This window comes from Eptatretus burgeri, chromosome 14 (assembly GCF_056783735.1).
Source record: "Eptatretus burgeri isolate ZD-2024b chromosome 14, Ebu_testis_v1, whole genome shotgun sequence".
Lineage (NCBI taxonomy): Eukaryota > Metazoa > Chordata > Myxini > Myxiniformes > Myxinidae > Eptatretus > Eptatretus burgeri.
In genome coordinates this window covers 25,638,985-25,663,862 of record NC_140974.1, presented here as the reverse complement: position 1 = coordinate 25,663,862, position 24,878 = coordinate 25,638,985, and the positions used below count along the sequence as shown (strand labels likewise).

Below are 24,878 nucleotides of genomic sequence, written 5' to 3'. Positions count from 1 at the left end.
AAAAGTGGTCGTAACACTAGTGATGCAATTATAACACTAGTGACGCAATTATAACACCAGTGACCAAGTGGAACACCAGTGACAAACCACATCAATCAAATATATCAGCTCCTTTATTAAAATGCCAACAAATGCTGAACATGTTTAATTCACTCAAGGATGGTAAAAGTGGGATTTAGGACCACTTCACTGAGACATAAACATCTGAAGAGGCCGTGTAAGGGTTTATGCATATAGATAGGTGCCATACCACAATTCCAATGCTTCTTCTATTGCTAACCAGGGATTGTTGTAAAGCTTAGCCAAGCTCCTGCTGACCCATTCGGGCTCCAGTACCAGACATCGAATATCATCCTGAGAGTACATCCCAATGTCATCCCCCAGACTCGGCCAGTAGAATTTGTTTTTTTCCAAAAATAGCCATACACTTGACCTGAACACTGTCACCGTCAATTGACAAAAATCTTTCGAGGATATGGTTTAGCATCGTACACCATGGCACAATACCTCACCATGTGACTACTGACAATCACATCCAGCCTACTCAGTAATGGTTGAGTGCTCACGGTGGATTCATCTCATACGGAGAGAACTTTGCCTGGTATACACGTCAATTGACCGATTATCAGTGTCGTTGGTTTGCAAATCGAATTGAAATGTCTTGGGGTCGTAGCAAGGGCATTTCAGTAATCCATCGCTCAGTCTGAACATGCAACTGTTGTCACAATAATGGATGGCTCCTTTGCTCACTGAGACAATTTCATGCAGCTTCATTGTGTCCTTGATGGGAGGTATTTCAAGAGGATTGAACTTGCTGGTTTCTGCAAGGACCTCCGCCGGCCTGATGTAGAACGGTTTGATTGATGATTGCATGCATTCTGGAGTGCTAAACAGCACTTCTGCAGTTGGAATGCCCTTACAACGTTTGACCTGGTGATCCGCTGTTCATTTTAGACATCCCCCTATATGCAGTCTGGTGCACCCTTGCCACGGCTAACTTCAAAGAAATGCCAGGTGATAGAGTCAAATCCGAATTCAAACAGCTTGGTCGTCAGGTAGTAGAAATTACTTCTCTGGTGATATTGGCTGGTCGGTCCATCACTGAATGTGTGAAGTGAGTGGACCTCTGGATGATCCCTTCAAATCATCCTGGAAAATGTGCCCAGATGGCCTGTGTTCTAGCTCCTCCAGGAGCTAGAACACAGAAGTCTCTTCACCAACCCCCACCCGATTTCCTTTCTATTTTGCTCCGATGAAGGTTAAAGAGCGAAACATCAGCAGATCACCATATGAAATTGTTTTATTGGAGTACTTCAATAATTGTTTATTTATTAAACAATGACCTTTTTGAATTAATCAAATAAATCATCCATTTCTCTGTATTGTACAAATTCAGTATTTTTAACCACGATCTGCATCGCTCACTATTAAATTCCGAGATAGAAAACTTTTTTTTTTTTTTACTGTACAATTTTTTTTCTTCTCAAAATAAACAATTGTAAATTAGTCAACAAAACAAGTGGCATGACTTATGGGGAATGATTCACTATATTTCAATGGATAGGCATACTATACTGTTTATACACTCAGTGTACAAAACATTAGGAACACCTTCGGAATATTGAGTTGCACCCCCTTTTGCCCTCAGAACCACCTCAATGTCAGGGCATGGACTCTACAAGGTGTGGAAAGTGTTCCACAGGGATGTTGGCCTTTGTTGCCTCCAATACTTCTCACAATGTCAAGTTGGCTGGTCATGGATCTCCACTCCAAATAGCTCCTTCACTCTCATCCCACAGATGCTCAATTGGATTGAGATCTGGTGACTGGGCAGGCCACTGCAGTAATATGAATTCACAGTCATGTTCATGGAACATCATCCTGCTGAAGAAATCCATTCTCAGATGGATACACTGCTGCTATGAAGAGATGCACCTGATTGGCAATGATGTTCAGATATCCTGTGGCATTGAAACGTTGCTCCACTTTTAACCAGGGGTTTTATCCATCTATCACTTTATCCCACTGTAACCGCAGGTTCTTGTTTTTTTTCTGAAAGTCGTGGAACTCTGTACGGTCATCGGCTGCCATTCCCCATTTGTGTCAAGGTACGATGAGTTGTGCATTCTTTTATGGGTCTTTCAGCACCAATGTTGTACTAGACTGTCAGTTAACTGCAGCCCGCAATGTTGCACTGCACAATTTGTGTCGGCCTCCTTTGGCATCTTTTATCAATGAGCCGTTTTCTGGATGTCCTTTGGGTGGTGGACCATTCTTGATACACACTGGAAACTGTTGAGCGTGAAAAACCCAGCAGCGTTGCAGCTCTTGATATACACAAACTGGTGTGCCTGGCACCAACTACCACACCCTGTTCAAAGGCGCTTTAAATCTTTTGTCTTTCCCATTCACCCTCTGAATGGCACACATGCACAATCCACGTCTCAATTATGTCAATGCTTAGAAATCTTTCTTTAACCTGTCTCTCTCCCCTTCATCAACACTGATTGAAGTGGATTTAACAGGTGTAATCAAAAAGAGATCATAGCTTTCACCTGGCTTCACCTGATCAGTCTATTTTATGGAAAGAGCAAAGACCCAGATGAAGATCCTAATGTTTTGTACACCAAGAGTATATGTATGTATCTATGTACATAAAAGCTTTTAACAACACTTTTGAGTGAAAAGGGTAGCGATTAAAACAGTAGCCTCAATGCTTTCCCCAAAATACAAGAATGAACCAACACCTGAGTCTTGGACAAACTCTGCCCAATCCACCACTGATTGTTACACCAGACAGGAATGAGCTACATAATGTTCGAGGCTAGCGGACACACGACCGGATGGGTGATCCATGGCAGCTGACCTGACCTGATCGTTTGTTACCTCATCACGAGCGCTTATGATGCCGTACACACAGTTCCTGGTTTGTGCCTTTGTAGAAAAAAAAAACAACCTTCTTCCTTGCAGCATCATAACCAAGGGTGTGCAGTATCATCGATGCATCATGACATCATGTCAACATGATCATTGCTGCAGTACGATCTTGGCTTGTCGGCACGTCAAACTGCCGAGTCTTCTTAAACCTTTTTGCTAAAATGACGCCGGCTGGGGTCTTTATTTTCAATTACAATTCTGTGCCAAATAAAATCCACCACATTGGCTTGCGGCGTTGTTACACAACAAACGAAGCCAGTCCCGTATGCATGCATAAATAAATGCAACACCTCACATAACCAAACAAAAGGAACAACAGAAAATCTACTCAGATTTCTGCCCAAAGCATGTGTTGTGTGATCATGATATAACTCTCAGAATCACAATACCAAAGTGTGAGCAAAACCCAACGATAATTATCACCCAATCCAAAGAATAATAGACTCATAAAACAATTGCTCCACCTCAGATGGATAAATGGATGCAATACGATGCCGATACAACCATGATATCATCACAGTAAGTAAAATATACCATCAGAGATGGGGAATCCCCCGCCAATGAATGAAAAATGTCATACATATTCCAGATAATGAGAGGTGAACTGGAAACAAGACACCATTTGGTCATCATCTCGAAAAAGTTCCCCAGGGGTGAGGAACGTAGTAACCAAAAATAATTGAAATCAGATAAGCGGTTTTCCATTTATAATAAAAAACATTTTTTTTTTCAAGATGGCCGCCACAGTCGGCCATCTTGGATCCGGCCACACCCAAAATCAATAGCGTTCTTCCTTTTCAGGTGGTACATGTGTGACCCAAATTTCAAATCAATATGGCAAATAGTTTATGAGTTATCACACTCACAGATATAAATGTTGACGGACCCCGGACGGACGGACAGCCGGACGACAACAATATCCCCCTTCCGCCATGCGGCGGGGGATAAAAAGGCTCAGTGGTGCTTTCAAGGACATGTTTTTCTTTTTGGTAAAACAACAGGACAGAATAATCATGAAGTGCACACCATGAACCAGGCAGTGACCTCTCAATACAAGTTGAAATGTAGCTTTAGATAAGATCGCAGATCAAGCATATTAACTGCTTTTCACCTCAAAGGCCACTCGCATACTCAGATAAGATGAGGGTTTGAGGGTCCATCTTGTGTTTAAGCCTCTTTGGCTGTTTAACAACCCTGGAAAGAAAAGAATATGAAGTCAAGGTGGAAGGGAAAATAAATAAATAAATAAATACTCCACACTTTATGTTAAAATGATGTTAACAGATCAATATAGAGAACTATGTCTGAAGAATGACAGAACAAGGCCTTCTGTCAGAGACAAAAGAGAAAAATTCAACTCATGGTTTCAAAAGTGAGTAGGAAAGTAGGGATATCTTGCATACATCGAGTTTTTTTTTTTACTCGATTACAGCAAACAGCAAGTCAATAAAGGTCAAAATGACAGGCTAGTTGTTGTGCAATATGCCAGGGCTTGAGCCATTCCAGGAATGCTGGGCGACCTTAGTGAAATGAAATAAATAGTGAAATGAAGAGCGACGGAAGGAGAAAAATAAAGAGAATAAATCGAAACCCAAAGTACCTGTCCTTGTGCTTCACGATGGTCTTGCATGCAACCCCTGGTGCCTCCCGAAGAGTGAAGCTCTTTGCAACATGACCCAGATGAAGGGATCTCAGGTTAAAGGCATGGCGGAGAGATGGCGGGAATGTGGCATAGGCCCGAACGTAGGCCTGAAAGGCTGCACCACATATATGTACCAGTTATAAACTCTTTCATCCTTATCTGCCACTCTTGCTCCAAAAAAACCTCTTTCTCAACTCATATTTCCACCCTTACATTTCCACTTTGGCCTCACCTTTCCTGGCCTGTTGCAAATGTGCTGGCTTTGAGGCGGTGAATGATTCAAACTGCACTTGCAAGTCTGTCGCCCTTTTCCGAGTGATGTCCCATGTCACAACACGTTTCTGACGGGGCAAAAAAAGGTTGACTAGTTAGAGAAAGACATCCGCCGCCGACCACCCTCGAGGAGACAATCCCCACGGCACCCAACGACCGCCCCGGGGCGACCGTCCCCGCGGCAACCAACGACCACCACCGAGATCAAAGCTGAGATCCCAATGAGACATGTTCTTCATGGGATTAGCAGTGGACGCAAAACGACCAATGAGGATGGCCCACACTACAAAACCTCCAAATTCCCTAGCGTTTGGATTATGGTCCCATTGGCTGGCTGTGAATGGCCATTCCTCACCTCCAGCACCTACCACCTTTTGACCTCAAAAATAATCGGCTTCTTGCTTATGACGAAATCTACCAGGTGCTGAATTTTCGTGAAAAATCGTTGTAAAATTGTGACCTGTAGGCGATTGACATAGAAACAAACAGACAGACAGACAGACAGACAGACACAGAATAATGCACAAGACCAACACTTGAAAAATCTTCGATTTTCACAAGTAACAAACAAAGTGAGAGAGGGATGAAAACAACCTCCTTCCACCTTCAGTGGCAGAGGTAATAATTATTATTATTTTCACAAAATTATTCATTTGTCATCCATATTCTCATTACAAAGCTTTGTTGAAAAGTTGATGACAAAAGCTCAGATGGTAAAAAGGTTATGGCCCAGATACACACACACAGACACGTATAGAAGTCATTGCAAAACCCCGTCTTCCGCCGTGCGGGGGATGGGCTAATTAACACCACCAGGCGAAGTACAAGTCACACTCATGTATTAACCGCACTGGATGGTTTGGACAACAAAATTTGTGAATAAACCATGGTTTGTAATTGGAAAATTAAAGGAATTACAAGTTGCTGTCAACAATCTAACATTTCTTCGCTACTCGATCTCTGGAGGAATCCGGTCAGAATGGCCGGCTTCTTTGGGGCTGTGGGCTTCCAGTGAGGAAGCCTGGGAATGGAGATGATGATGGCTGAGTATGGATTTGAGTGCAAGGTGAAAAAAATCCATGCATTTTAGGAAATAAATAAATAAGGCAAAACTTGCACCTTTCCACGAACAAAGTCCTCTTTCTGTAGCAGAGACTCCAAAACTTCATCAACTTTGAGCTCCTCTAGGCTGTTAAAACAGGTCAAAAGAGATGACATTGGTGGAAAATTTAGCACAATCTTTTTTTTTTCCTTATCCTAACAACTATTGGCCGTCATCAGTGGCAAACTAGTCACCTGATGCCGTGGGAAGAGAGTTCATCCAGCATGCTGACCTCCACTGGAGTCAGGAACAATACACAGCCACCCTCACTGCCTGCCCGAGCGGTTCGGCCTGCACGGTGGACATAGACTGCGGCTGAGATTGGAGGGTCATACTGCCACGGTAGGGGGTCAAAGGTAGAACCATTTGGGGTCAACATGCAAAAGTCCGTTAAATTTAATCCAGAAATTAATGTTACAATCACAAAAACAGTTTGATTCCAGCACTCAAAACGATGAGTACCGTATTTTTCGCCATAAAAGTCGATACAATTTTTTCCCGCCCAAAGGTTCGGGCCTCCCTCGACTTGTACTCAGAATTGACTTATCTATGGTTTAAAGACATCGAATTGCATAAATGGGGAAAAATAAATAATTAATCAATAACCAACATTGCAAAGTGTGATATTTTCTGAAATTAATTGTACAATTGTTGATTTAAAACACACTACAGAAATCATTGCCCGGAACATTGGCCAATTGCGTGAGCAATTAAATGTTAATCCGCTCAATGACGCGTGCAAAATTATCTAATCAATAATGAGCGTGCACTCACTGATTAACTTTGATCCAGCCCTATCAATCCAAATCACACGTATCCACCTTTATGACGTCATCTCCAAATGCCTTCCAGAAAGTCAAATAAGTCGTACAAGGTAGCTTTTAAATTGGAAGTGGGAAATTGTTAAGTTCGCCGAGGAAAATGTCAGGAATATGGTTGCGCACAGGAAATATGGTGCGAGCCAGAAATGTAGCTCGTTTTAAATACGATACCTCTAGATGACAACAAACATGTTGAAAAAACGATTTACATTCCAATTTATCCAAAAGGTTGTCCCTCAAAGTATATGCACAAAACAACTCATGAATATTCACGACCCTGGAATTACCGAAGGCAGCGATGCATTGCGACAGTGTCAGGGAGGAATTCACACCTCCATTGTCCTGACTGAATGACAGTTTTGCTAACTACCGTAGTTGATCTAGCTTCGTCTTATACTCCAAATCGATTTATCTATGAATGAAGGAAAGAAAAAAAATGGGGAAATTAGCCAATTCGACTTGTACGTCAAAACTACGGGAATTATTTTTGATTTGGAGTTTAAATTTGCGTGCGTGCGTGTATGCAGCGTTTTAATATTCCAAACAGAATGATCACTGAACCAGCCATCCCATCACCATACGTACTTGCAGAATCCAATTAACACAAGGTAGATCCAGCCCTCTTGCTGCCACATCCTGGAGGTAGTTGGGATGCAGACATGAAGTGTGTTAATTAAATTGCACATCATCATATTACGCTACAGTAATTCGTATGTGGGATTCTGTTTCAAACCAAGATCAATGTGAAAGCAACCTGTTTCCTTCAGCCCGAGCTCAATAATTTATGACAATGTTAAGAACATTGGCCAACAACAGCATTATTTTAAGGTGTCCTCCTTTCAGACAAGAAGATTGATTATCGCATTGCAGAGATAGTGACATCATGCAATTTCCAGAACTGACCGTGCACAGCAAAATGCCAGCTGTCGCTTCCGTGAAGGTTTGAAAAACTTCCGTTCGCTCCTGTTCACCACAAGGAGTTCATTTTACCGCATAACAATCAAAAATATTCATATTACAAAGTCACCCACAATGCTTTGAAACATTCTTCATCATAACCTTTCAATTCCTACGTTGATGCCTGACAAGAGCCATTTCACAGGCCCATGGTGTTTACCGATCATACCTTCTGTGCCATGTATCCATGCAGCTTCAGCCAAGAAAGCTCAGAACTGAAGCTCATCCCTGGATTAAGGTCCAAGAGCTCAGCATCACCAAAGATGTTGCTGAAGAGGCAGTGATGGAATTCCACCGAGTCACATGCTGAGAAGAACACAATGATCTTCGTTTCACCTCTCTGACATCGATATGAAAGGAAAGAGAATCAATTGTGTATCAGGATAAGACATGCTGAGTGGAAGAGGCAACATTGCCATCAATAAGGGTGAAAATAATGGGATGAAAATGGGATTGAGGAGGGATCCTCAAGCAGCAGGCATGAGGACAAATAAGAAAAACGTGGGAAGGTATGACATACCAGAAATGAGGATGAATTATATAAACCAATTGGGGATGGAGGGAAAGCAGTCAGGATAAAAAGTGAAGGGAAGAGATGTGAGGAACATGGGAAGAGGTGACCATACCTTGAAGCAAGAGATAAAGAAAGATGCGAGGGCAACAAGTCGCAACTTGGTGGGTACAACCAATACATTCTGACAAAGTCCTTCAGGAACGGCAAACTGCTCGTTGTCGTCATCACCTTTTGCTTTCTGCTTTCCAGCTATTTCAGCTATTCCAGGACATTTCTCATTATATCCATCTTGCCTCTGAGAAATGTTGATGGTGACTGGAGAATTCAAACTGATGCTGGCCAGTTGTGATACACCTGTCAAGACCGACAAGGAGATAAAACACATCAAGCAAGGAAACAGCAAGTACCATGTTTAAAGTCTTTGGGACGATTTGGTCGAGGTTGGGTTCAAACCGCCAGGTCCACTGACTTCCCAGACTCAGGGCAGATGCTCTAACCATTACGCCACCGAGATGGTGCCAAAAGGACAAAATAAATTTTATAAAACAACCTCACCCCGAGTTAGTGTGGCCGAAAGCAAAACAGACTGGTGATTTGGGCTCTGCTGGTTCACCCTGTTTAAAATGGTGGTGACATGCTTCTCAAACCCCAGGTCCAACAGCCTGTGAAGAATGGACAAGAAAAAGTGGAAACACTATATAGAACAAGCTATTTAGGTAACATGCCATCCAAAATGGTTTCCCCCCTTCCCAGATCCATACAATCACCGACCTGTCTGCCTCATCCAGGATCATCCAAAGCACGTGAGAAAATTCCAGACAAGCAGTGCTTGTTAAGTGGTCCACTAACCGGCCAGGCGTCGACACCAAAATGTTGATACCTTTTCGAATCCTACGAAGAAATTGCTCGTTACCATGGCAACCAATTTATTTATGATAACTCGTCCATCCATCCATCCTATTCTATGCTGGAAGTTATCACACATTGACACAAATAAAATAGTTTAGTTTAATTTTTATGCTTTACAGGTATTAATTTTTTTAAGTTAAGATGAGTTAACCAAGGAGTATGTATTAAAACGAATTGCATTTGTATCAAAAACAATGCATGCAACAAAGTCGGTCTCAAACAAACACTCGAAAAAGAAGGCATGAGAAGAAGAAAACAAAAGGTAATTAGGAAAGATGCGGATTATGCAAAATACCAAGCAGTCATGTGCATCATTGGATAACTGCTCTGGGAAGGATGAAATGGATTGAAAGGGGATTGGGGGTGGGAAAATTGAGGGAGGGGGTGGCAAAAGGGTCACATTAAGCAGCATTTACCATGTTGATTTAAAAAGAAACCAAGCCAACAACATTACCATTTCACAACCGAAGTTTATATCTCTCTTGTACATATTCAGCAATAGGATTTGGACCGTTAGCATTTCCATCCAGCTCACAATGTTAGTAATCCAGGTTAAAATACGGGTTTGTCCATCGTCTACTAATGTCCTTGCAATTCAAGTTAAAGTAATCCAATATCTACTGGAGTTTATGACCTCCGTGTGATTTGTGTGCAAACTTCACGACGAGCCGTAAAAAGATTATATAAAGAATGTTAAAATGTGCTATTTACGCACCTTGCTTTTTCAGACTTTTTATTCTCTCCACCCATGAGGACACCAGGAACCAATCGTATGAAGGGCTGTGAGTTGAGGAGAAAGGTTGGATAGTGGGGTGTCAGAAAGGGAGAAAGTTTTTAACTCGGAGAAACAGGCTAAAGGTACAGTGCACGAGAGGAGTAGACAACTTCCAAACAAAATTAAATCTAGTCTTCCATTAACTCTATGGTGAAGATGAAGTTGGTCTTAAGACTCCTTTATGGGGAAATCAAACTATGCTTTGTCAGATTGTCTATTTATCTATCGACAAGATCTCAAGATCAATCGAGTTATTCGAAGATGAGATTTTTAGATAAATAAACAAAGCGATCAATTTTTGAACGTGATCTTCGAGTAATTCCTGGTTGAAGAAAGCGTTGTCCTGTTAATGTTCCCATCCTCGATTCATGATGTAGACAAACTAGTTTTAAATGCCATCAAACAGAGGTGTTTGTTCATTGTCTACTCATGTCCACATAATGCATCCAAAAGCACATTGATGTCTAATAATGTCTTTGTGGGCTGGCAGGATAACTTAGAGGTACATCCATGTACTCACCTTTAAGCTGTCTAGCCTGGGTTCGAATCTTGACGCAGCTATAAATTGTCACCCTGGTGTTACATATGCAGGATGAGGGATCGATGTGTGCCATCCATTGGGAGGATGTTAAAGGCCCTGTCACACCTTGACGATTTAGCCAGCGTATGCCTGACGGATGAAAAATTTGGCTAAAACGCTGGCACACGTCGAATACGTTATGGGTAAGTTTGTATACGTTAAGAGCACGCTGGAATACGTCGTAGTTCGCCGAGCTGTTAAACAAATTTTCCATGCTTGAAATTTTTCGACGTATGCCAGCGTATGACTCACACGTTCCGCATTACGCTGGCCATAAGTTGTAGGCACGTTACGCGATCGTTGACACACGTCGACACACGTTACTTGTAAGTTACTCATCAGTCGAAACACGTCGAGGTAATGTTTAGCGTACCCAAAACTTATTTCTAACCTATGAGTAACGTGTTGTAGGCACGTTACACGATCGTTGACACACGTTAGTTGTAAGGTACTCATAAGTCGAAACACGTCAAGGTAATGGTTAGTGTCAGTGTTCCAGACTCCCTGGTTTTTATTTGATTTTATTTTTTTCTTCGGTATGACGGTGATGTTGACACTTCGATTTCTAGTGCGGTTATAATATAATTTAATTAATAGGCTGCCGCTCAACGATTTAAATCATAACTGCACTAGAAATCGAAGTGTCAACATCACCGTCATACCGAAGAAAAGAAAAAAAAACAACAAAAAAAAAAACCAATGTCACCCGCAGGGCGACCCGTATCTTGCCAAAAGGTGACCACATGTGACTTCTTTAAGGTCACACTGAGGTGAACAGAGCTGCTATCCACCAGGAGCGACTCCTTGAGGAATATCTGCCTACGACAGATTCCGATGAGAATCGTTCCACAGAGTAACCATGAAAAATATGTGTTTGCCTCATAACATCACCAAATGACGTCATAATGTCTCAAGCTTGACAGATCTAGAAAGCACTCAGAGGTGTTCAACTTGAGGTACTACACGATATGGTTCCTAAAACCTGAAAATTTGACATTGGGATCAAATATGTTTGACCTCAGGCGCGAACCATGAAGGTCAAGGCCAATCGCCACCAAAAACTAATCAGCTGAGCGCCAGACCATATACTACATTCCATAAAGGTTGGAGACGATTCGATTAAAATTACTCAAAAAATAAGGGTTTCGTCGACTCCCCTGATTTGCGACAAAGTGACCTTGACATTCAAAATTTTATGCACTGAAAGGGACCTCTATAGGCCTCTGATATGCGAAGTTACAAAAATTTCCAATGATAACTGTGCTCTGCAGAATTTTTTATATGTGATTACAGACAAAAAAAAAAAAAAAAAAAAACATACAAGCTGACTAACATATCTTGCAAAAACTTCGTTTTGGCAAGATAAAAAACCAGGGAGTCTGGAACACCGACGCTAACCATTACCTCGACGTGTTTCGACTTATGAGTAACTTACAAGTAACGCGTGTCGACGTGTGTCAACGATCGCGTAACGTGCCTACAACTTATGGCCAGTGTATGCGGAACGTGTGTCATACGCCGAGTACGTCAATAAATTTTCAACACGCTGAAAATTTGTCGACGTACTCGGCGTACGACGTATGCCAGCTTGCTCTTAACATATACAAAACTTACCCATAACATATCCGACGTGTGCCAGCTTGGTTCGGCAAATTTTTCATACGTCGGCATACGCTGGCTAAAACATCAAGGTGTGACAGCGGCTTCACACTTCGATGTCTAGTGCGGTTATGATTTGAATCGTCGAGCCGCAGCCTATGAATAGCCTACGCCACGTGATCGTCGGCGATATGCTGCCGCGTGCTATGCATAAGTTAGACTATCGTTGGGCATAGGTTGTGAACGCCAACAACACGCTCAGCATTCGTTGGTACAAGTTATCTATATGTGATTGAAACGTTCTGTGTACGTTATGCATGCGTCCAACACGTTATTATATGCCCAAAACTTAAAAAAAACATCAATAGTTCAGCATACGCCAGCATTTTACATACATTTTGATACCTTGCCATACGCTGGCTAAAACGTCAAGGTGTGACAGCCCCTTAAGCTGGAGGATGAGTCTTCCAGGACTGGTCGTTGGCAGATGTTAAAGATCCCATGGATTATTTTGCAAAGAGTATATAAATTATCACTGACACTGAAGAAATAACAAATTCCTGCCTCCATCATGAACACAAGAAAAGTGGCAACCCAGGCTTTGTACTTGCTCTTATCGAACAGTAAATTTAATTGTTGAATCCTACAGTCTTACAACTATGAGACAACATGGATGGATGCAATGTCCTTGTCCTGCATGCAACACATGTACAAGCTCTTCCATGAGTCTTGGATCACTGCAAGTACAAATAAAACGAATAGTTAAGACACTTCACCTCACGCAGTCTTGAGAAACAAGGGACATGGGAAGGGTCTTTTAAACTCTTGCTTGGCATTTCTGAGCATGATCTACGTTTGTTTTATTCATGAAAAATACAAAAGAGAAGTTATGGTAACACAACGCTATGCGCCGCCATATTTGTCAGAATGCAGAATCCAACAAGTACTGCTCAACGGAAATGTTTTTAAATTTCCAAAAAGGCAATTTGTGTTCTGCAGTTAAAGCATCTTCGATAACAATAAATGCCAGTGTGTGTTAGTTAGTCTGTCAGTGTGTGTGTCTCCTCCATAACACCAACACCATGAAAAACTTTGCATGCATACCAAGGGAACTCCAAGGAAGTACATGAATGAAAATTGGGTGTTTTGGTGAATTAAAACATCCCTTTTGAAGATAATTAATGGCCTTATTTAATTATATCCTTTATCAAAGTTTCATCCTTGGTCAGCCTCTTGTCCCACCCACTCTCCCTCACAGTGGTCTTCATTCACCTTTTTTTGGCCTGGTGACTGCTCAACAATGCCTTGACTCGGAACAAGCCGCAACGGTTTCTTAACGATAAAGTGCTCAAAATTTGTTGGGTTTTTTTTTTCCACTTTCTTCACTCTTATCAAATGCCTGATTGTCATACCTCCGAATCGCTACATACAACAATTTTGTAAGTGCTATATTTTTCAAGTCAGGAGCTTGGAGCGATTTGACGCATTTATAAGATGCGATTTTCCACGACGACCTCTCAAGGACAAATTAAAGTATGTAATCGAATTACGATTTCGGTTTGTAGGATCGGAACGTGTGGCCTAAATAAGTGTCGAAATCTGGAGAGAAATCTGAACATTTTAATAAATCAGTGATCTTTTTGTTTTTGCAGGTGTATCCCATTAGCAATCATCTCGCCAAGCCAGCCGTTCCTATAAACGGTTTAGTTATGTGGAAGTGGATTTCCTCTTTAAGCATCTGTTATCGGTCTGAGTGAATAAAGGCATTGATCCCACCACTCACAAAAATATGAATTGAACTTGTGTAATATGCTGTAGTTGAGAGGATTCCATTGGAAACATAATTAATTATTATCCATGTTCTCTGTTACATTTGCTTTTTGTAAAACATACATATACTTTCATTGATGATGATTAGCCATGTTTAAACCCATATAATTACCTGGAAATGTAACATGAGTTTCAGGGAAGCTTAAATATATCAATTACTACATGAATAATTAATATAACTTTAGATATTCTTATTTAGTGCATAAACTTGAAGAATTAAAGCATGGGTTTTTTGTGTACGGGCATTGTAAAAGCTGCCAAAGTCCTATGGCGGCACCGGTCATAATATCGGAATGCAGTGTTGTTCTTTATCAATGCTGAGAACATGCCGAAGTAATTATTCACTCCTTTGATCTGCACAACTGTCTGTGCTACTGAACTCTGTGGGACCTTGAGGGGTTGTTTATGCTCTGTTCTTATTGGCTGTACTCAGGCCATGCCTGCTGGGACCAACATTGCTTCAACCCTGTTCCACTCCTTTCCCAGTGGGTAAAAACAGTTATCCGACATAAGCTTTGAGAAAATTACTCCTTCCCAGACGAAAGGCTATTGTGCACTGCTCCTTCCCAATTCCATATCCAGGCCATACATGATGTCATCACCGGGCGCCGAAGGAAGGGAGTACTCAGTTTTCACTCCGTTTGTTTGTTTGTCCGGGCGACATCTCAGCCATCCTTCGAGCTGGGAAGCTGAAATTTGGGGATAAAAGTGAAGATGTTCTTTGGCAAAAATGTTATTTTTTAATTAATCAATTAATCATCATCAATTTATTAATAAACTTATTTATTTTATTTCTCATGTGGGCAATATCTCAGGCCCCTTTTGAGATAGGAAGCTGATATTTGGACATGACAGTGACCAAGTGATTTGGCTATAAAGGGTATTTTTGATTTATCATTTGTACACATTCACCTAAGTCGTACATCACTCCCTCCTAATTCCGTCACCACGTGCTGCACGGCGGCAATGTCGCGCACTGGAGGATTTATTTATTTGGCATGGGGGCGGTGTACCTTGAATATACTGGTACTTGTTTCTCTTTTATCCTGTTTGTCAATCATTCCCCTCCACCCCCCCACCCCCCCCCCCACTCATCCCTGCTTGGACATTTATTGAGAGAAGTTCATTGATGGTGATGTCTCCCATACGTACGTATTAAAGATTCTCTTTTGTATGCTGAACCTCAGTGGAAATTGAAATTTCTTCCACGACAGTTGGAATGCTTGCTCGAGTGCTTAAGTCACTTGCCGAGCACTTGACAAGATGCATGGTTGTTCATTTGCAAGCCATGGTGATGCACGGCAAAAGTACTCTCACTGTCACTCTGAATAGATCGATCGACGTACAAAGTTGAGACCCCAGCCGCCAGCGTTGGGGCCCACGTTGTCTTGCCCACTGAAATTGGTGTGCAATATTTTTTTTTTACATGACGTTTTCCCTTTTTGTGTGATCTGCTTTCATTATATGACCCGTCACTTCAACATAGATAGATACATCTATCTATAATTCCAGGTGTGTGTGTGTGTGTGTGTGTGTGTGTGTGTGTGTGTGTGTGTGTGTGTGTGTGTGTGTGTGTGTGTGTGTGTGTGTGTGTGTGTGTGTGTGTGTGTGTGTGTGTGTGTGTAACCGCTGTTTCTCGACAACCACTAGTCCAATCTAATTGAAACTTGCCAGCTATATTGCTGGGGACCTGAGTAATGTGCCTTTTCAAGGTTTGATATTAATCAGACAAGTGCTTCCCAAGTTATGGCCATTTATTTACCAACCAATGACAAGACACATTGCTGCGTAGGCGTGGCCGATGGGGAAGAGACTCTCAGCCGCGTTCCCCATTACGGGTTACAACGTACGGACTTCCGGATAGTGAACACTTACTGTAATCTAATAATTTCTCAATTTCTTATGCGAGTTTATAGATAAACACAATGCCCCAATCCAGTCGTCATTTACAAGAGCGAAGGAACGGCCTGTGTGTTTGTTTGAAAGTATTTTTTTTTTTCTTTCTCTTCTCTTCTCTTTGTGTTTTTCCTTGCGATGACATTGCGAAAAGGCAAAATACGTTGGCGCTAATTGAATAATTGGCCATTAAAACTAAATTGCGAATAATCGTAACTGCGATATGCGAACTTCCAGACATTCAGGACTTAACTTCTGGACTTCCGGATAGTGACGACTTACTGTATTCTTTCTCGATGTATCGACTTACTGTATTCTTTCTTTCTCGATTTTCTTAAACACAATGCCCCAATCCAGTCGTCGTTTATGACAGCGAAGGAACGAAGCTGCGCGTCGTGCATGCGCAATGGAATCTGACGAAGCACGAGCTGCTCGCTTGACACGCGACGTTACGCACGTGACAAGGCGTCATGCAGGTGAAACGGATGAAGAACGAACTGCTCACTTGGCAGACAACACTGAACGCGTGACAAGGCGTCGTGCAGCTGAAACGGCCACACATGTACGGGCACGTGAGAGCGAAGGAAAGGGAAGTGTGTTGTTTCTGGCAAGCGGTTTGAAAGTTTTTTTTTCTTCTTTTTTTGCACGTACGGCCACGCACGTACGGGCACATACTAGTAGAAGAAAATTTGACGTTTTTTTTAAGTTTCAACCGTTTTGTTGGAGTCCTTGCTCAAGTGCTTCAGCAACTTGGCAAGCGCTCAAAAAGCTTCAATATTGACAAGATTCCATTGTGATACCATGGCTTGGTTCTCTGTGGAGACTTCCCCGGAATGAGAGGATAAGAATGAGTAACCAACAGGACAAGTGAACTAAGAGTTCAAGAGAGAAATGAAAAAATGGTTTCAGTGCCAACAAAGCAATGAATCCTCATACCATGGCAATCGCCAAGAGGTATGCACGCTTTCTCAAAGACGTCTAGCCTTGGTTCGAATCTCAACCCAGCTATAAACTGTCATCCCAATGCTTCACAGGCAGGGTGATTAATCAACATTTATGCCACCCCGAGGATAGATGTTAAACTTGGCGCCACAACTTCCGGAATTTTTTCCCAATCCCCCCTCTCTCTCCGTACCACTCATAAATCACAAATCACAATCACAAACACACCACACACACACACACACACACACACACACACACACACACACACACACACACACACACACACACACACACACACACACACACACACATACACACACACACACACACACACACACACACACTTCAGTGTTAGTGCGAGAAATTCCTGAGGATATCCCAAAGACTCAATCAAAATAAAATAACGATTTTCCAAGTCATATAAAAAAGAAAATTCAGGAACTTTACCACTGTTGATAGTGTCTTTTGCACCACCTTATCGATCCATTACATTAATTCTTCATGTCCTTTACGACCTCCATGAAAACAGTAAATTTCCTGTTTGGAATGATTTCCAATTTTCTTTGCCTGCCAGGCATGCATGTCAGGTCAGGTATGGGAGCATGCGCCAGAGCAGCTTGTCGCTGCATCCACTGTCCACCAATACTCCAGGGGCCTCCATCTGACCATCCCCCTAGGCATATGCCTGGCCCACCCCCTTCTACTTGAAATGATAATCAATCAGCTACAACCACGAGGCACGTGGTTGACCCATTTGCCCCCTTCACTCGCGAGGCTCCTTCACTGAGAGAATCTGGTGAGCAGGATCAGCGACAGGAAAACGAGCCACACGTCCATACAGCTGCAGCCGACGCTTACGGACTATGCAGGTAACAAATCTCACTTGAGTCTCTCTCAGAAACTACTCATTGGATATAAAATCCGACCAGTGATAGCCAAAGATTCTCCGAAGAGACCTGGTACTAAAGGAATCAAGTCTTCGTCAGATCCCTGCTCAGAGTCTAAGTCTCACATCTGTAGAGCAAGACTGGAAATGCCAATGACCTGAAGACTTGACTTTCATCCTCCTGCACAGTTACCAACAGCGCCACGCACCATGATCCAGTGAATCCACGACTCCCCATGCCCGACCATGATATCTATTGACCTCTGGCTCACAGCCAGCAGAGACATGAATATCACTGCCAAGGTAAATTAATCTCTCTGTGACCTCAACATCCTCACCACAAACAGGTACAGATATGATAGCAGCATCCAAGATGTCATTGAAAGCCTGGATCTTAGTTTTGATTCACAAAACCCATAATCCCAGCAGCTCAGACTCCTCATTCAGCACCTAGATGGCCCCCAAAAGGATATCTAGAGTCTCCGCAAAGATGACTGCATCATCTGTGAAATCAAGGTCAGAGATCTTGACATTCCCAAATGATGCACTGCAGCTTGATCTCTCTGACAGCCTCCCCAGAATCCAAGCCATACAAGCGCTGAAAAGTGTGGGGGCCAGTACATACCCAACGAACTCCAGTAACAACTGGAAATAAGTCAGAGATGGTATCACCACATCTCACAGCACTCTCAGTACCAGAGTACAGTTCAGACATCAGATTGATCAGTTTTGGTGGCACTCCACGAAGACCAAGAATCTTCCAGAGGACATCCCGATTCACTGAATCAAACGCTTTACAGAGATCAACATAGGCTGCAAGCAGCCCCTGCCGAAACTCTCATCTGTGTTCGGCGAGGACCCGAAGGGCAAGGATACGGTCAATCGTTGACCTCTTTGGTGTAAAGCCTGACTACTCTGGGCGCTGGTGCTCAAGCAGATGGTGACAAACCCTACCAAGAATTATCCGAGCACAGACCTTGCCCGACACTAAGAGGAGCGTCACCCCTCGGTAGTTGTTGCAGTCCTGGCGATCACACTTCCCTTTCCAGAGATTGACAACAAGGCCCCACTTCCAGTCAGTTTGGATGATGCCTGTGTTCCAAGCAGTGCACAGAACTGCATGCAATGACATGAGTATAGCATTTCCACCAGCCTTGAGAAATTCAGCATCGATGTCACAAATCCCAGTAGCTTTTACCCTTTTCAACTGGTTCACAGCAGCCTGTTTTTCCACAAACGAAGGTGGATTACAGTTTATTGGAGGGTCAGCAATAGGGATAGTAACACCCCGACATCCAACTTACAAAGTCAAGGAAATTAGTACTATTCTGGTTCAGATTTCCAGACCCATGGGAACCAACATATGTCTCATAACCATCCCTATCAGTTCCAATCAACACATTGAAATCCCCCAAGATTGGAAGAGTATCTCGCCTGAGCCACTGATCAACCACAGACTTGAGCGTGGCATGGAATGCATCCTTCACGGTGAGATCACTCGCCTCAGTCGGAGCATATACAGCAACCAGGGAAACGACACCAAAGGAATAACGAATCCTTCATCTCATAATACGCTTTTTGACCGGTGTTCCCACAATTATCATTGTAGTCAGCTATTGGACACAGGTACAGCAACTGCTTGGGCATGGTAACCATCAGAGCGACCAGACCAATGGTAGGTGTAACTACCCATCATGATCTCACCGCAATTCGGTCTCCGAACCTCAGAGAGTGCTGTAATACCGATGTCCAAACACTTGAGCTCAGATAATAACAGAGACAGATGATCATCCTCTCAGGGATAGGACATTCCAGGCACCCACCCAAAGGGACCACCTCAAGTTACGCCAAGGAGACCGCCGTCTGGTGGACGACACCTCAACAACACCCCGACACACACTACCACAATCTGACCCGGGAAGGTTACCCTCCCATCAAAGAGTGGGGGTCCTGAAGGTTTTGCCCCAATCCCATCATCCGATGAGCTTCCCTGTGAAGGGCAAGTGGACAAGAGGTACTCGCACGGAGTGGGTTTTCAATTCTCTTTGCATTTTTCTTGTGGTTTGCGAAGTGAAGGGTTTTATGGTGGCCGGAGTGCAAATCCTGCCACCAACCTCCTAAAAAAAAAAGAAAACAAAAGTGCAGAACACCAGATAAAAAATAATAATAATCTCCCCTCTGCGCATGCGCAATCAGGCAGATTTCAAAGCCAAAGTACTGTTAAAGTACAGGTTCACGTTCCGATTTGTGTTCAAAATGCAACATTCAATGGAAATTAAGTTTTTCCTCAATCATAAAATGTTTTATGCTTCATGTGCATAAAAGACAGGATCAAGACAGGTTCAAGACAAGACAGGACAGACAGACAGGACAGACAGTGAACCTAATCGCTTAACTCTACTTTATGCTTCATGTGCATGGGCCAACTAGAACGGCACTCTGCTGTGCTCATACCTTCACCATACTGAACATTTTACGTTTTGTATCCCACCGATAGGCCAGATCTGCATCTGCACCTTAAAGGGGAACCCAAACATCGACCACCTCAACGCGAATCTATCCCTTGATACCCCCACAAGATAGAAATGATGTGTCTTTTTCCGTGAAAAATATAATTTTTTTCCCCACTGCTCATTTTTTTTGACGTGTCAAAATTCCACTGATCACTTTCAACATTCTGAGAACAATCAGTGTTGCTAACGACGGTGGAATCTATCGGAATCTGAGCTCAACATGCAACATTTCTCTATGTAAACCGCCGTTCGGATCAATATGGCTTCTGGGTGTGATGTCACTGACGAAATAGAAAAATCGACATTCTTGGGCTCGACGCTTTGTGATTGGCAAAAAAATAAATTAAAATTAGACCGTCATTAATGATGCTCAAAGGTTTTCAGAAAATAAAAATTAATAAACTGCATTTGGGTTCCCCTTTAACCAAAATCTCGTCACTTAGTCAACTCATCCACCAAATTTAGGCCGAATCCATCCAAAACTTTTTGAAACATCATGCTATATAATCGTTTTTTGACCCCATTTCTCAATGGTATAGAATCAGTTATAAAAAAAAAAATTAAATTCTCGTATCCGGATCTAGATCTTCACCAAAATTGAATCAATTCGTCCTTGACACACCCAACCTGTCCACCAAGTTTTGTCTGAATCCTTTGATATATCCTGCTCACAGACAAATAGGAGTGAAAACAAAACCTCTGTCCAACTTTGATGGTGGAGGTAATCAAGTCACCAGCACAATAACTAAACATTGTCCAAAAAAGGAACAAGTGTTTTAAAATAATAATTTTTAAGAATGTCCATAATTCATAAGAAACGAAATTAAAATGACATTCCAATTTACAATACTGGATTTGATTACACAATGCAAGTGAAGGGGGCGACGTAAAGCATCGGGATTAGTGGATTATAATGGCTCATGGTATGCGTGTCCTCAAATCCGTACCTTTGTGAGCCACCTGACAATCTCGTAAGTCTGAAGCGCAAGCTGTTAAGAATATAAAAGCAGAGGGAGAGAGAAAGAGAGATGGCCAGATTAGTGGAGGGAATGAGTCAAACAAACATGTAACGTAGCATAACCAGTATGTAACGGAGTAATCGAACACAAACTCACCTCCCGTGTGGGTACAATTATGAGTGCATATGGTCCATCGCTTCTCTGCGCAAAATGCAAAAACAGCATTTTGAAATGATCATCAATTCACCCTCCTCAAGCTCTCCAAATAATAGTAGCACAGGAGAATACAATTGCTCATTTTATACCAAAATGAAGGGAGAATGATAACCACAAAAGGAAGGGAACATATCGAAAAAGAAAAAAAAAAAGCACTCATAGTTTTGAAATAATATGGGTGATTGTGATTGTTGGGTGATTGTGTGCATGGATATGGAGTGCTGTTGGTGGGGGTCGTGTCAAGGTGGGTTGTGTGGTTGATGTGCGTTTTAACCAAGCCCATGCACCCTCCCCTGAGGGAAGAAAAAAAAATAACACAAAAACTACAAAAAGAACTCAAAACAAACAAAGAAAAAAAAAATTTCATTAATTCAAAACTTTTTTGCTTTTTCTTCCTTGGATCTTGTGTAGATAAATTAGTATGGTGTTCATGCAGGCATGATGGGCTAAATGGCCTCCACCTGTGTTAGAAAAAAATAAAATAAATCGTTTACTAAAACATAAACAAATTAGAAAATTGATAGAATACCTTACCCCCATGCAGTCATGATAGAAAACGACATGGGAAGGGTGTTTTTGTCTCACCCTCGATATTCCTCAAGGCTGAGAGAATGAGCGGCAAATTTGATTGGTCGAGATGACGTAAAATGGCGTAATATTTTCTCCAAGTACTGCTAAACGGAAGGTTTTTCAAAGTGCCAAGAATGTGATTTGGATTCTGCAGTGTTCAACTATGTAATTAAATCGAAATAAAACAACAATTTTACAAGTCCATGGAAAAAGAAAAAAGTTATTCAGAAGTTTACTGCTGTTGATGCAGTCTTTTACACCGCATTTTTTAACACGTAGCACTAGTTCTTCGTGCCTATTGTTTGTGTGCTGTACGACGTCCATAAATCCTTAAAGACAGTACGTTGCCCACTTGGAATGATTTTCAATTTTCTTTCCCGCCAGACTCAAACAATTACCTCTGTGCGGATGCGCACTCGGGACGAGATTCCGAACTATTTGCCAAATTACTGCGAAACTGCAGGCTCGAGTTCAGATTGGTGGTCTCATTAGTGTTCTGCAGACAAAGTGAACCAATTGCTTAACCACAATTTTGATTTCATGCACACGAGATAACAATTCCGCAATAAAGTATTCAGCAATTTTTGAGGCAGTTAAAACATGGAAGCAATTCTTCCTTCGGCCTGAACAAGGAAATTAGAGGTATAGCATCGTTTGGAAGTAGACTGACACCTTGATTCTCGGTTGTACGGCTTGCAGGGAATGGACCAGAGGTAGAGCATATGCCAACGTTTTCCCTGCATCAACACAAAGAATCATTAGCTGTTTTTGGTACTTTCCAGCATTACACAATCAGTTTTATTACAACCAAAAAATACCAGTACAGCTCAATGGTTCATCTTTACTTCGTCAAATTATCCAATGGATCCTCGACATAAACATGGTTCCTGCAGTGTGGTGGAAGTGACTGCCGAAATCCAGTGTCGCATTATTTACGATACCTGATCCTGTCTGCGACTGTATTAGAACATCTTTTCCTTGTAGCAGCAATGGAATGGAGCATTTCTGGACACTGCGAACATCGGAAGCTTGCTTAACATCTTTCAAGCATCAACAACTGACCGTAATGGCCCGGTGTCCTTTTCTCAAACAAGCACTTGCAATGCAAAGAGAAGATGCATGCAGCTGATGGCAAGCAGTTGTGGAGTAAAAAAAAAAAACAACAAAAAGACAACTCTTACCAAGTCAAGCAAGTCAAGCCCCTGTCCTTGGAAAGCAGAGATTCCTGTGAAAAGTCGTAAACAATTGCACATTATCAACAGTTCGTATACGAGACACAAATATTGGGTGGGCAATGAGCATGAGCATGCTTTAATCAACCACAGACGTGTTGGGGGAGGAGAAGGGGGACGTTGGGGACCCGGGGTTGGGAGGGGAAGGGAGGGACGTTGGGGACCCCGGGGTTGGAAGGGAGGAGAGGGACGTTGGGGACCCCGGGGTTGGAGGCGAGGGGAGGGACGTTGGAGGGGAGGGGAGGGACGTTGGAGGGGAGGGGAGGGACGTTGGAGGGGAGGGGAGGGACGTTGGAGACCCGGGGTTGGAGGTGGGAGGGAGAGGATCGGAGTTGAGAGGAAATACAACTGAAAACTCACCAGGAAAGGATGCAGATCAACACTGGAAATCGAGGCAGAAGTGAAGATCTGCTCTTGAGGAGATTCTACTGGTTGTCTGGGAAAAAACAGGAACATAATATGGTTAACGGATGCTGCGATTTACTGACTAACTGTCCAATACAAAAGTTACAAAGAGGTCGATTTAAAAGTATGTTGTCATTTACTTACTACGTACGGGAAAGTCTTGGGTTGGTAGATTGCGCTCGTCCGATAGTGAATACATGATTTCCACCAAATATGTGCACGTAATATATATATGTTCCTAATGTCATGTGTGTTTCCAGTTGGGAAATGACAGGATACGAAGATATACTGGAAGGGTACTCGGTAGAGAGCATACCTCCGCCACGTAATGCTTGATCCACGAGAACATATCCATTCCCAATACTTTTTTTCTCATGTCATGTTATACAGCACGATGTCCGTTGTTGTCCCTCTCTCTCAATGGTGAAGAATCACTTTAAAAATTAAATAATTCTCGTATCCAGATCCGGATCCTCACCAAAATCGAATCAATTCTTCCTCGTCACACACACAACCTGTCCACCAAATGTCGTCCCAATCCGTCCGAAACTTTTTCAGATATCTCCTGCACACAACAAACAGAAAGGGGTGAAAACACAACGTCCTCCACCTTCGGTAGTGGAGGTAACCATGGAACCCACCTGGATATTGAGGGCACGTCGGGGTTGTTTTTAAAGAGGGACGATGTCTTCGGAGGAAGCTTCTCTTTGGGATTTCGACCCTCACCCAGTCTTCGTCTCTTTTTATAATCATGGCTCTCATATTCACATTCATCCTCACCACCACCACCACCACCACCACCAAGCTTCTTCTTCTTCTTCCTTCCACCGGCCTCAACCCCGTCTCCATCCTCGGTGAATCGCGGCCACATCCTCGTTTTCCTCACTCTTCGAACACAAGCTCTCCCCTCTCCAACGGGTCCACTCACGAGGTCCGGCTCTGTGCATATCCCAATCTGGATGTCGGAGTCCGCCATGTTGACCGTGACGTCACGCACTCACGTGGTGAAATTCGCACTTTTCTGTGAGGAAAACAAATCGGACTAACTCGGTCTTAACTGTAATCTCCGGAAATACGCACAATTAATTATTATTATTATTATTATTATGAGTGGATGAAAGGATTTAAAATCCTCGATGAAAAACGGTTCCCACCTGACCAGTCCATTTGTAACGTCCACGGGCACGACGGGCCTTCTACTTCCGTCGTCGAGTTCGTGAAAGGGAATTCCTTGAAACCTTGATCGTACAAACAACAACAACAACAACAAAAAACCACAGAGATAACCCCTCAGGTTTAATCTATTTAAATAATCAA

At 42.6% G+C, this 24,878-nt stretch overlaps 1 protein-coding gene across 1 annotated transcript; it reads right to left on the bottom strand.

Annotated features, from left to right (window-relative positions):
- Nucleotides 1-1,282: 1,282 nt before the first annotated feature.
- LOC147012824 (ATP-dependent DNA helicase DDX31-like) lies at nucleotides 1,283-24,839 on the bottom strand. Its single transcript, XM_085854081.1, has 20 exons — nucleotides 24,716-24,839; nucleotides 24,203-24,582; nucleotides 23,517-23,592; nucleotides 23,106-23,149; nucleotides 22,866-22,936; nucleotides 22,597-22,661; nucleotides 21,295-21,339; nucleotides 21,127-21,168; nucleotides 9,871-9,935; nucleotides 9,018-9,137; nucleotides 8,802-8,908; nucleotides 8,359-8,600; nucleotides 7,902-8,072; nucleotides 7,679-7,738; nucleotides 7,361-7,411; nucleotides 6,149-6,288; nucleotides 5,972-6,041; nucleotides 4,812-4,920; nucleotides 4,538-4,694; nucleotides 1,283-4,131 (listed from the first exon to the last, which is right to left on the bottom strand). Exons 2-20 carry the CDS (start codon nucleotides 24,535-24,537, stop codon nucleotides 4,050-4,052), a joined length of 2,052 nt encoding a protein of 683 aa, XP_085710207.1. The 5' UTR covers nucleotides 24,538-24,582; nucleotides 24,716-24,839; the 3' UTR covers nucleotides 1,283-4,049.
- Between the last annotated feature and the right edge of the window lie 39 nt (nucleotides 24,840-24,878).

What these genes read in the sequence shown, in the direction of transcription:
- LOC147012824 (XM_085854081.1), bottom strand. Translation starts at nt 24,537, where the DNA reads ATGGCGGACTCCGACATCCAGATTGGGATATGCACAGAGCCGGACCTC. An exon ending in TTGTCAGGTGGCTCACAAAG is followed by an intron (nt 9,936 to 21,126) that starts GTACGGATTTGA and finishes CTCAACTCACAG; the next exon opens with CCCTTCATACGATTGGTTCC. An exon ending in ATCGTGAAGCACAAGGACAG is followed by an intron (nt 4,132 to 4,537) that starts GTACTTTGGGTT and finishes TTTTCTTTCCAG; the next exon opens with GGTTGTTAAACAGCCAAAGA.